This window comes from Oncorhynchus keta, chromosome 10, assembly GCF_023373465.1.
Source record: "Oncorhynchus keta strain PuntledgeMale-10-30-2019 chromosome 10, Oket_V2, whole genome shotgun sequence".
Taxonomy (NCBI): Eukaryota; Metazoa; Chordata; class Actinopteri; order Salmoniformes; family Salmonidae; genus Oncorhynchus; species Oncorhynchus keta.
This window is the reverse complement of record NC_068430.1, coordinates 36,357,888-36,370,449: the sequence shown is the minus strand read 5'-3', so window position 1 is coordinate 36,370,449 and position 12,562 is coordinate 36,357,888. Positions and strand designations below refer to the sequence as shown.

The following is a 12,562-nucleotide window of genomic DNA, read 5'->3' as shown; positions in this document are numbered from 1 at the left end:
GGCAATGGAGACCTGAACAGGGGTATGCACTTGGCTGAATTGTAGGACCTGCGACTAGAACATTCCACTTGTAATTTTAAAACCTGGGTATCCTTTTTTCCTAATATTCTCATAGTTTGTACACCCACACAGTCAAGTTATTGGAAGCTTATGTGAAAGAAATGTGAAGCAAAATTGACAATTTAGGATGTGTTTAATCAAAATGATTCAGTAAAGAAACCGCATCTTATTCATTTTGTAAAACATGATATAATCTTGTTCAAGCACTACAATGATCTTTTCCATTTCACAACATCGACTAGTTTACCATTAGGAACAAAACACACACACACACACACACACACACACACACACACACACACACACACACACACACACACACACACATCTGACTGTTTAATATAGTATATCAATTCAGAATTGGCCAATATAGTAGAGATTGTATATTGTCCTACGGGTGCTGCAATGCCGTTAGTGTCACTGGGGTGTTTATGTCATGTGACCGAGGAGCCACTTTCCTCAGCATCGCAAAATACATTCACTCTGGGACACAAGTCCTGCCCATGCCATGGCTGCCAGCCCTATATTCCCTCAATGAACAGACAGCTCTCTGCCTTCCAACAGAGCCAGAGCTGTCACCCAACCATGCTGCAGCTGTCACAGAGCCTCTTGTGGCACTGGTCTCTCTGTGCATGTCAGGACTCAAAGGGCTGAGACGGGCGAGGCCCTGGGCTTTGGGCTGGGTAAGGGTAGCGGGGGGGTGTCTTGGGAAATATGAGGACACCAGGACTGGTCATCTGGTCTGGCGGATAAAAAGGGTGTAGCGTTTCATCCAAACGTGTAAACACTGCGGTGGTGTGAGTGTCTAGACCTCTTTGCGCAGGGCCACTTTCACACTGCTGAAGATCTTGCCCAGGGCTTCAAAGAAGGGGTCACAGAAGGTCTGGATGCAGAGGGAGTAGATGTGACTGATGCACTGGGACTCGATCAGGCAGCTCTTGATACAGGGTACCACAGCCCAGATGTGACAGAATGAGATGCAGGCGAAGAGGAAGCCCCAGAGCAGAGCCATAGGGATGCCGAAGATGGCTGAGAGGATGCGATAGCACCAGTACTTGGACACGGTGAAGGTGGTGTAGCTGAGCTTCCACACCCCATCCAGACTGTGTGTACCGTCGGGCTCTGCGATCACATCCTCAAACTCCACCTGCAGGGAGGGAATACCATGGACAACGTTAGTGGAACCTCACTGAGGAAAGAGTTGAGGGTTGTCTGAGGACCCAACACCAGAGCCAGGATTCAATCAACGGCACATTGTCATTCAAGCCCGTTGCACTGCTGACAATATGCCTTTTAAAGGTAACTTTCGCAATGTTCACGAAGCAGTCACGGTAAATGCTGTGGATGTCGGCTCAAGCGTAAATTCCCTTTTAAAGTCAAGAGCAATGTGCTTGGTGACAATGCACTTAAATCCCTTCACAGTTTTCAGATCACGATCTGGATCAAGTTTCCAGAAACTAACAGTTCTTTCATGTAAAATGCATGAAGCTTGCGATGGCCCAGTTTGTAATTGCTTGTTGTATTCAGTATCCAATACCTGGTCCTTACAAAATCCTGGCTCACTGTTGCATAGACATCTGCAAATCAACCCTGAATGGTAATGAACTTGTCAGTGATCGTGACAGGGGGATGTTACAAGCGACAGATTCCTAACAAAGCTAAACCAATTTTCATCATTTTAAATATTATAAGAAGTTCTACTTCTGAATCCCAGTCTATTCATTTTAACACACCTTTAAAATTGTAGACATGCTTTCCATACTTAGTATTTTAATATAACATTTCTCAGTACGATTTAGATGAGCAGTTGAAATTGACAAAACAGAAAAAACAAGCGAAGTTTTAAATGAATGATTTGACAACAGGAAAATGTCATTCTGTACAGTTTTTTAAAACTGCAAGCTCATACTGTAACTTAAACTACTACGATTGTGTAGATAATACTGGATTATAGAACGTGTTCGATATAAATCCTATCATCTACTTAACATGTACAAAACTTTTCACAATATAACCCAGAGAAGTAGTGCTCTTGGCCCTCACATGTAAGAAACATGCTTAACATTTTGCCATACGCCCTGTTTTATGTCCTTCCATGCTCTCCTGAGCTCTGGGGAAATATAGCACCGTGATTGCTGCTAATGTATGTAAACGTGAAAAACACAAGAAAAGCAGTGATGAAGCTCCAAAAAGAAACAGCCTCATAATTTCCCCTTCTGTCACACCCCTTCAGTCCCATTCCAGAAATAAACCCTGGGTGCCGTGCGGAGGCACAAGGCCTTGGGGCTATTTTGGAACCTTCCTGGCAGGAATACAGCAACATACTACAGTGTACTGTGTTGACTCGAAGTTTAGACTTTAGACTTGCGTTTTAAACTAAGGTTTAAAACGTGTCTTTCCTTACTTTAGGCAAAAAGGAGTTAAACCTGTAAATTCAGTGTGTGTGTGAGTGGATGGCGTCATCATGGTTCACCTACCTTGATCACATCCTCATTTATCAATTTGGGGTCTCTGTTGATCAGATCGATCTCCTTGGTGTGGCTGTCCTTCACAATCTTCTCCTCGTTGGTGTTGTACTGGTACTGATCGGCCATGGTGGGGTCGTGGGACAAGACTTGGGCAGAGTCAGGGAGAGTAGTGAGGCGTGGAGGGCTGGGGCCAAGGACAGCGAGAGTGAACCCACAAAAGTAGACTGCAGTAGACCCCCCTCTCACTACTGTGATGACACGGCTGAAATGCCAGTGGACAGCTGCTGCAGACGTCCTGCTAAAAATGGGGACCTAACGCCACACAACACACCACATACACACTATAGCTCATACAGAGCAAAAGTATGTCATAAAGGGGACCCCAGAGCCGTGTCAAATTTCACACTGGGCTGTGGGGTCAGCTGGGCAGGGTTCACATGGTGGCATGAATTTCCACCGCAGTGAGGACTCTCCTACTCCTGCTCCGACTAACACCAACAGTTCACTAATGTACGATCCACACTGACCCAAAACTTCCAGAAAGGAAGAATGTAGGTCTTTGTCATAAACAGTAATCCACTGAACATACTGTATGCGTAGTTAGCAAAGTACAAATGTAGGAACTTCATTTGATCACCCCGTTGTTGCAGGAAGGTTCCTGCACGGAAAAGCATTCAAACTTGCAGTGTACTCTAGATTTAAAAAGGCTTCTAAAGTTTGTAATTTCCACTAACATTTCAGAATGTATTTACCCTAATAAAAGATTTATCAACCCCTACAAAAATGTCTATTGACTATTATCCACACAATAATTCACTTTTCCTGTTGCAGCAGGATTATTTTCCTTGAATTAATATCCTACATCTGTATAAGTAAATGTCTACATTTTTTTCTAAATGAGTGACAACTGATAAAGGGATTAAGTAAAGGATGAGAAGCATCATACATGGAATTTTCCAGATCAGTCATCATTCAACTATTTTTTGGTTGAATGATTTGATTTTGTTTTGATTCTCCGTTTCTTTCAGGCAAGTGATGGAAAGGAACAGAGGCCAAAAGTCATTGAATGTTGTTTGGCTGTGTAACCCTCCGGTCACTAGCACAGGGTTCATGTTGTAATCCCAGCTCGGTGTCTTCATCTCTTCCCTTCATTCATAAAAGGCAAACGTGATCCTCTCTCTGTATCCTTACCGGTCATTGACTCGTCCACCTCTACTCATCCATGCACTGATGAAAGCACAAGTGATACTGCAGGTCAGCAGGTGTTGATGCATACAGTTGAAGTTGGAAGTTTACATACACTTAGATTGGAGTCATTAAAACTAGTTCTTCAACCACTCCAAAAAGGTCTTGCTAACAAACTATCGTTTTGGCAAGTCGGTTAGGACATCTACTTTGTGCATGAAGTAATTTTCCAACAATTGTTTACAGACAGATTATTTCACTTAAAATTCACTGCATCACAATTCCAGTGGGTCAGAAGTTTACATACACCATGTTGACTGTGCCTTTAAACAGCTTGGAAAATTCCAGAAAATTATGTCATGGCTTTAGAAGCTTCTGATAGGCTAATTGACATCATTTGAGTCAATTGGAGGTGTACCTGTAGATGTATTTCAAGGCCTACCTTCAAACTCAGTGCCTCTTTGCTTGACATCATGGTAAAATCCAAATAAATCAGCCAATACCTCAGAAAAAGAATTGTAGACCTCCACAAGTCTGGTTCATCCTTGGGAGCAATCTCCAAACGCCTGAAGATACCCCGTTCATCTGTACAAACAATAGTACACAAGTATAAACACCACGCAGCCATCATACCGCTCAGGAAGGAGACACGTTCTGTCTCCTACAGATTAATGTACTTTGTCGCGAAAAGTGCAAATCAATCCCAGAATAACAGCAAAGGACCTTGTGAAGAAGCTGGAGGAAACAGGTACAAAAGTATCTATATCCACAGTAAAATGAGTTCTATGACGACATAACCTGAAAGGCCGCTCAAAAAGGAAGAAGCCACTGCTCCAAAACTGCCACAAAAAAACAAACTACGGAAATGTCCTCCGGTCTGATGAAACAAAAATAGAACTGTTTGGCCGTTATGTTTGGAGGAAAAAGGGGAGGCTTGCAAGCCGAAGAACACCATCCCAACAGTGAAGCACGGGGGTGTCACGACTTCTACCGAAGGTAACTCCTCTCCCTGTTCGGGCGGCGCTCGGCGTCGCCGGTTTACTAGCCGCTACCGATCCCTTTTTCCTTTTCTGGTTGTTTTGTCTGTGTTCCGTTTCACACCTGGTTTCAATTGCTTTTATTTCTGTGTGTATATAGGGCACCTGTTGCCTGCCTTAATTTGTGCAGGATTAAGCTTGTGGATATTTGCGTTTGATTATCTATGCTGTTTATTGTTTTCGCTATTGCGTACGTGTATGTAGTGTCGGAACTGTGGTTGTTCCTCCGTGTATTGACACGAGTTTCTGTTCCTTCGAGAGCGTAGTTTTGAATTTTCATCTGTGCCAATTTTGTATTGGTGGACTATGTGTGTATATATATATGTATGTTAAACACGCTTCTCAGAAATCCCTGCTCTCCTTGCAGCCGTGGGTAATTGGCCGACTCCAACCACGGTAAAGGAGGTGCAGCGGTTTTTAGATTTTTCCAACTGCTACCGGAGGTTTATCTGGGGTTTTGGGCAGGTGGCTGCTCCCATTACGTCAATGCTGAAGGGGGGGCCGATGCGTCTGGGATGGTCGGCTGAGGCGGACAGGGCTTTTGGTCGCCTGAAGGCTCTTTTTACCTCGGCTCCCGTGCTGGCGCATCCGGACCCCTCTTTGGCATTCATAGTGGAGGTGGACGCATCCGAGGCTGGGGTTGGAGCCGTGCTGAGCACTCGGGTACGCCACCGAAGCACCGCCCATGTGCTTTCTTTTCTCGGAAGCTCAGCCCGGCAGAGCGAAACTATGACGTGGGGGACCGGGAGCTGCTGGCTGTTGTCAGAGCCCTGAAGGTGTGGAGACATTGGCTTGAGGGGGCCCAACACCCTTTTCTCATCTGGACTGACCACCGTAATCTAGAGTACATTCGGGCAGCGAGGAGACTGAACCCTCGTCAGGCAAGGTGGGCCATGTTTTTCACCCGATTTAGGTTTACCATCTCCTATAGACCAGGCTCCCAGAACACTAAGGCAGACGCACTGTCCCGACTATATGATTCAGAGGAGCGGGCCATTGATCCTGCGCCAATCCTCCCGGCTTCTTGTCTAGTGGCACCTGTGAGGTGGGAGGTGGACGCAGACATTGAGCGAGCATCGCGTGTTGAGCCCACTCCACCACAGTGTCCAGCGGGACGGGTGTATGTTCCGCTGGAGGTTAGAGACAGGCTAATTTGGTGGGCTCACACGTCCCCCTCCTCTGGTCATCCGGGGATCGGTAGGACGGTGCAATGTCTTAGTGGGAAGTACTGGTGGTCCACTTTAGCCAAGGACGTGAGGGTTTATGTGTCCTCCTTCTCAGTGTGCGCTCAGTGCAAGGCTCCTAGGCACCTGCCCAGAGGGAAGTTACAACCCCTTCCCGTTCCACAGCGGCCTTGGTCACACCTGTCGGTTGACTTCTTCACCGATCTGCCACCATCACAGGGCAACACCACGATCCTGGTCGTTGTGGATTGGTTTTCTAAGTCCTGTCGCCTCCTCCCTTTGCCCGGTCTTCCTACAGACGGCGGAGGCCCTGTTTACTCACGTCTTCCGGCACTATGGGGAGGCCTGAAATATTGTTTCTGATCGGGGTCCCCAGTTCTTGTCCAGGGTGTGGAAGGCGTTCATGGAACGTTTGGGGGTCTCGGTCAGCCTAACCTCTTGGTTTCACCCCGAGAGTAATGGGCAGGTGGAAAGAGTGAACCAGGATGTGGGTAGGTTTCTGCGGTCGTAATGCCAGGACCGGCCAGGGGAGTGGGCGAAGTACATCCCCTGGGCAGAGATGGCCCAGAACTCACTCCGCCACTCCTCTACGAACCTGTCGCCCTTCCAATGTGTGTTGGGCTATCAGCTGGTCCTGGTACCATGGCATCAGAGCCAGACCGAGGCTCCTCTGGTGGACGATTGGGTGAGACGCTCAAGGGAAACCAGGGAGGCCGCCCACGGGTACCTTAAACGGGCCGAAGGGCGGCAGAAGGCCAGTGCCGACCGCCACCGCAGCCACCGAGTCTGGCTCTCGACCCGAAACCTGCCCCTCCACCTGCCCTGCCGGAAGCTGGGTCCGCAGTTTGTGGGGCCATTCAAAGTCCTGAGGAGAATAAACGAGGTGTGTTATAGGTTACAGCTCCTCCTTATTACCATATTAACCCCTCGTTTCATGTGTCTCTCCTCAGGCCGGTGGTGGCTGAGGTGCGGGAGGTCCCTCCGTCCCCCCTGGACATCGGGGGGGTCCGGCGTATGCAGTTCGGTCCATACTGGACTCGAGGCGTCGGGTGGGGGGTCTCCAGTACCTCGTGGACTGGGAGGGGTACGGTCCGGAGGAGAGATGCTGGGTGCCGGTGGAGGACGTACTGGATCCACCTATGCTAAGGGAGTTTCACCGACTCTATCCAGATCGCCCTGCGCCTCGTCCTCCGGGTCATCCTCGAGGCCGGCTCGTGAGAGCGTAGTTTTGGATTTTCATCTGTGCCAATTTTGTATTGGTGGACTATGTGTGTATATATATATATGTATATTAAACACGCTTCTCAGAAATCCCTGCTCTCCTGCGCCTGACTCCTACACCTCTCACCGAGAAGCACCTTATCACAGGGGGTGGCAGCATCATGTTGTGGCCCTGCTTTGCTGTAGGAGGGACTGGTGCACTTCACAAAATAGATAGCCTCATGAGGGATGAAAATTATGTGGATATAACTGAAGCAAAATCTCAAGACATCTGTCAGGAAGTTAAAGCTTGGTCGCAAATCGGTCTACCAAACGGACAATCACCCCAAGCATACTTCCAAAGTTGTGGTAAAATGGCTTAAAGACGAGTGGCCATCACAAAACCCTGACATCAATCCTATAGAACATTTGTGGGTAGAACTGAAAAGGCGTGTGCGAGCAAGGAGGACTTACAAACCTGACTCAGTTACACCAGCTCTGTCAGGAGGAATGGGCCAAAATTCACCCAACTTATTGCGGGAAGCTGGTGGAAGGCTACCTGAAACATTTGACCCAAGTTCAACAATTTAAAGGCAATGCTACCAAATACTAATTGAGTGTATGTACATTTCTGACCCACTGGAAATGTGATGAAAGAAATAAAAACTGAAATAAATCATTCTCTCTGCTATTGTTCTGACATTTCACAATCTTAAAATGATGTGGTGATCCTAACTGACCTAAGACAGGTCATTTTTACTAGGATTAAATGTCAGGAATTGTGAAAAACTGAGTTTAAATGTACTTGGTTAAGGTACTGTATGTAAACTTTCGACTTCAACTGTACATACGTTAACAATTAGGAAAATGCATTTCACATGTGCATTTTTTGTAATGGAGTTTTGTCATGGAATTACTTGTAATAAGCAATGGACGAAATGCATAAGGGACAGATCTCAATTTACTGGGGGAGGTGTGGTCTACAATAGGGGGGTTGTCAAGCTTTTTGTGGAGCTTTGGGCAGGATTGTGTGTTTTTTAGGGGGCGCAGGGCAGGGCAGTGCATTTTGTCCCTAGTTTACATTTGCTCTTCTGCTCCTATTTTCCCTGTAAACAATGGTAAGACTTCGTTTTTATATAACCCTAATAACGTTTATAAACATTTGTGAAGGTTTGGAATAGTGTGGCTATTATTGAGCTTTAGCTACTGCAGGCCTATGATATGAAGGCAGTGCGCCCCGGCGACAGTTGAACTTGAGTTGAGAAAGACTGTTTCAGGCCTCCAACAATTACTCTTATAATCTAAAAACATAATGCTTATCTTTATACAAAATGTTCAGATTGTAAATGTACGAATTACCCTCTTTCTGTACGTGTCACGCCCCCCGGCACTCGAGGGCGCCAGGATGCCCAGCATTACGCACTTAAGCCACCATCAGTACACACACCCACCTTCCCCCCCCGTCACGCGCATCAGCGATCATTGGACTCACGTGGACTCAATTACTTGTGTCATTACCTTCCCTATATCTGTCTGTTCCCAAGCTCTGTTCCCGACTTCGGGATTGTTAGTCATATGCCCTTGTTAACCCGTGTTCTGACGGTGTTCCTGTCGTGTTCTATGTCTATACCCTAATAAATGTCTGACTCCCCGTACCTGCTTCTCCTGTCCAGCATCAGGTCCTTACAGTACGTCTCTATGTAGTGGGTAGTAATATTTGACATTTTATCTACAGTATATATGATATTATACCTCACATACGACTTCTAATATTAACATTTTTATCTGACTCTAGGAAGATAATTAGCAATATGCAAGACACTACAGTTGAACCATGTGCAAGTATTATGTGTTTAGCTGGCTAACATCAAGGAATGGTCATGAGAAGCGAATATCAAAGTAAGTATTATTTAATACCTTTGTAAAATGAATTGATTCACATACAAAATAAAACTTAGGTTAGAAGTCAATACAGAAATTAACAAAGCATTATTCTAGACAAATAGATTCCAAGGTTAACTTACAAGGCAAAGCATGGACAAAAATATGCTTACTAGGCCAGAGGCCTCGAAGCCTAGGAAATGAAGGCATGTAATTCCATTTGCAACATCTGAAGGTGTAACCTTTCAAGCCAAAACCAACCAACAAAATGATACCAAGTGTACAGTGTAAACTGACCACCAAAGCCCAATCTCCACAAGGAGTTGAAGCATCTAAGAACTTGTGTGGAGGATGAGACCAGTGTAAATGAGACAGAATTCCTGAAAGGACAATAAAACCTTATTGAGAGTAATTTAGAGTTCACCCTGTGAACCACAGAGAAAATACATCCATATAGACAGCACCAGACTTATCGTCAGCTACCAAACATGGATACTAAATCATTATTCTATCATAGTCAGTCCTCTAGATGTTGTAACAAAGATATATTGTGTCCCCTCAGAGTGGGGAAGGGCTGATTAGTCCTTTGGCATTGTCCTTTGTCTTCCTTGTGCTCCTGGACCATTTGCCATGCATCTCCAGGTGTCAACGAGCACACAAATTAGGGCTGAGCCTACATATACTGTGTCTGTACATGCCACCGGCATATCTCTGTGTGGTTAGGTCTAAGATTCTCTTCTTTTACATAGGAGGAAACATTTGGACACGCCTACTTATTACAGGGTTTTTCTTTGTTTTACTATTTTCTACATTGTAGAAAAATAGTGAAGACATCAACACTATGAAATAACACATATGGAATCATGTAGTAAGCAAAAAAGTGTCAAACAAATCAACATTTATTTTATATTTGACATTCTTCAAAGTAGCCACTCTTTGCCTTGATGACAGCTTTGCACTCTCTTGGTATTCTGTCAACCAGTTTCAACTGGAATGCCTTTCCAACCGTCTTGAAGGAGTTCCCACATATGCTGAGCACTCGTTGGTTGCTTTTCCTTCACACTACCATCCAACTAATCCCAAACCATCTCAATTGAGTTGAGGTTGGGTGATTGTGGAGAACAGGTCATCTGATGCAGCACTCCATCACTCTCATTATTTGTCAAATAGCCCTTAAACAGCCTGGAGGTGTGTTGGGACATTGTCCTGTTGAAAAACAAATGATAGTCCCACTAAGTGCAAACCTAATGGGATGGCATATTGCTGCAGAATGCTGTGGTAGCCATGCTGGTTAAGTGTGCATTGAATTCTAAATAAATCACTGACAGTGCCACCAGCAAAGCACCCCACACCATCACACTTCCTCCTCCTCGATTCTTCACGGTGGGAACCACACATGCGAATATCATCTGTTCACCTACAGTGTCTCACAAAGACACGGTGGTTGGAACCAAAAATGTCAAATTTGGACTCATCAGACCAAGGGTTGGATTTCCACCAGTCTAATGTCCATTGCTCGTGTTTCTTGGCCCAAGCAAGTCTCTTCTTATTATTGGTGTCCTTTAGTAGTGGCCTCCTGGCAGCTATATGGGCCCTGTACGGCTGGTGAGCAATCAGCCCCTTGATTACTCCCCAACCTCAATCAATGTACGTCGATATACGTCTCCCTTCTCAATAGGGCATCCTAGTTCCCATGCTTCGCCACTGACCTGTGGACAACAGAACAAGATAAGTGTTGAAGGGACAAGAACCAGCTAGTGACTCGGTCGTTCATGTCCTTTCCCCTGGCCATCCAGACCACGGGAGCATGGTCTGTGACCCTTCACCGCTAGACACTCTTCATCGACAATCGAGTAGGTTTTTTCTCAAACTATTAACTTCCGTCTTATGTATATGATGGGGTGTTCCTCCCCATTGTTTACCATGGTCAGGGCAGCCCCTAGTCCTGTGTCACAGGCATCCGTCTGGGCGTCACAAGAATCAGATGGGAGCACAGGGGTTCCTTCAGGTGCCTGAACGCCGCTTCGGACTCATCCGACCACCTCACTGTTTTCGGGAAGTGGGCCCTAGTCACATCGGTAAGAGAGAAGGATATAGCCACAAAGTTGGTGATAAACTGGCTATACTATCCCACCTGCCCCAGGAAGGACTTGACCTACAGTGCCTTGCGAAAGTATTCGGCTCCCTTGAACTTTGCGACCTTTTGCCACATTTCAGGCTTCAAACATAAAGATATAAAACTGTATTTTTTTGTGAAGAATCAACAACAAGTGGGACACAATCATGAAGTGGAACGACATTTATTGGATATTTCAAACTTTTTTAACAAATCAAAATCTGAAAAATTGGGCGTGCAAAATTATTCAGCCCCCTTAAGTTAATACTTTGTAGCGCCACCTTTTGCTGCGATTACAGCTGTAAGTCGCTTGGGATATGTCTCTATCAGTTTTGCACATCGAGAGACTGAAATTTTTTCCCATTCCTCCTTGCAAAACAGCTCGAGCTCAGTGAGGTTGGATGGAGAGCATTTGTGAACAGCAGTTTTCAGTTCTTTCCACAGATTCTCGATTGGATTCAGGTCTGGACTTTGACTTGGCCATTCTAACTCCGGGATATGTTTATTTTTGAACCATTCCATTGTAGATGTTGCTTTATGTTTTGGATCATTGTCTTGTTGGAAGACAAATCTCCGTCCCAGTCTCAAGTCTTTTGCAGACTCCATCAGGTTTTCTTCCAGAATGGTTCTGTATTTGGCTCCATCCATCTTCCCTGTCCCTGCTGAAGAAAAGCAGGCCCAAACCATGATGCTGCCACCACCATGTTTGACAGTGGGGATGGTGTGTTCAGGGTGATGATCTGTGTTACTTTTACGCCAAACATAACGTTTTGCATTGTTGCCAAAAAGTTCAATTTTGGTTTCATCTGACCAGAGCACCTTCTTCCACATGTTTGGTGTGTCTCCCACGTGGCTTGTGGCAAACTTTAAACAACACTTTTTATGGATATCTTTAAGAAATGGCTCTCTTCTTGCCACTCTTCCATAAAGGCCAGATTTGTGCAACATACAACTGATTGTTGTCCTATGGACAGAGTCTCCCACCTCAGCTGTAGATCTCTGCAGTTCATCCAGAGTGGTCATGGGCCTCTTGGCTGCATCTCTGATCAGTCTTCTCCTTGTATGAGCTGAAAGTTTAGAGGGACGACCAGGTCTTGGTAGATTTGCAGTGGTCTGATACTCCTTCCATTTCAATATTATCGCTTGCACAGTGCTCCTTGGGATGTTTAAAGCTTGGGAAATCTTTTTGTATCCAAATCCGGCTTTAAACTTCTTCACAACAGTATCTCGGACCTGCCTGGTGTGTTCCTTGTTCTTCATGATGCTCTCTGCGCTTTTAACGGACCTCTGAGACTATCACAGTGCAGGTGCATTTATACGGAGACTTGATTACACACAGGTGGATTGTATTTATCATCATTAGTCATTTAGGTCAACATTGGATCATTCAGAGATCCTCACTGAACTTCTGGAGAGAGTTTGCTGCACTGA

General features: G+C 45.6%; 1 protein-coding gene across 1 annotated transcript; it reads right to left on the bottom strand.

Moving 5' to 3' along the window:
* Positions 1-174: 174 nt before the first annotated feature.
* On the bottom strand, positions 175-2,750 carry LOC118389494 (caveolin-3-like). The gene is made up of 2 exons (XM_035779401.2): positions 2,538-2,750; positions 175-1,207 (listed from the first exon to the last, which is right to left on the bottom strand). Exons 1-2 carry the CDS (start codon positions 2,652-2,654, stop codon positions 866-868), a joined length of 459 nt encoding a protein of 152 aa, XP_035635294.1. The 5' UTR covers positions 2,655-2,750; the 3' UTR covers positions 175-865.
* Between the last annotated feature and the right edge of the window lie 9,812 nt (positions 2,751-12,562).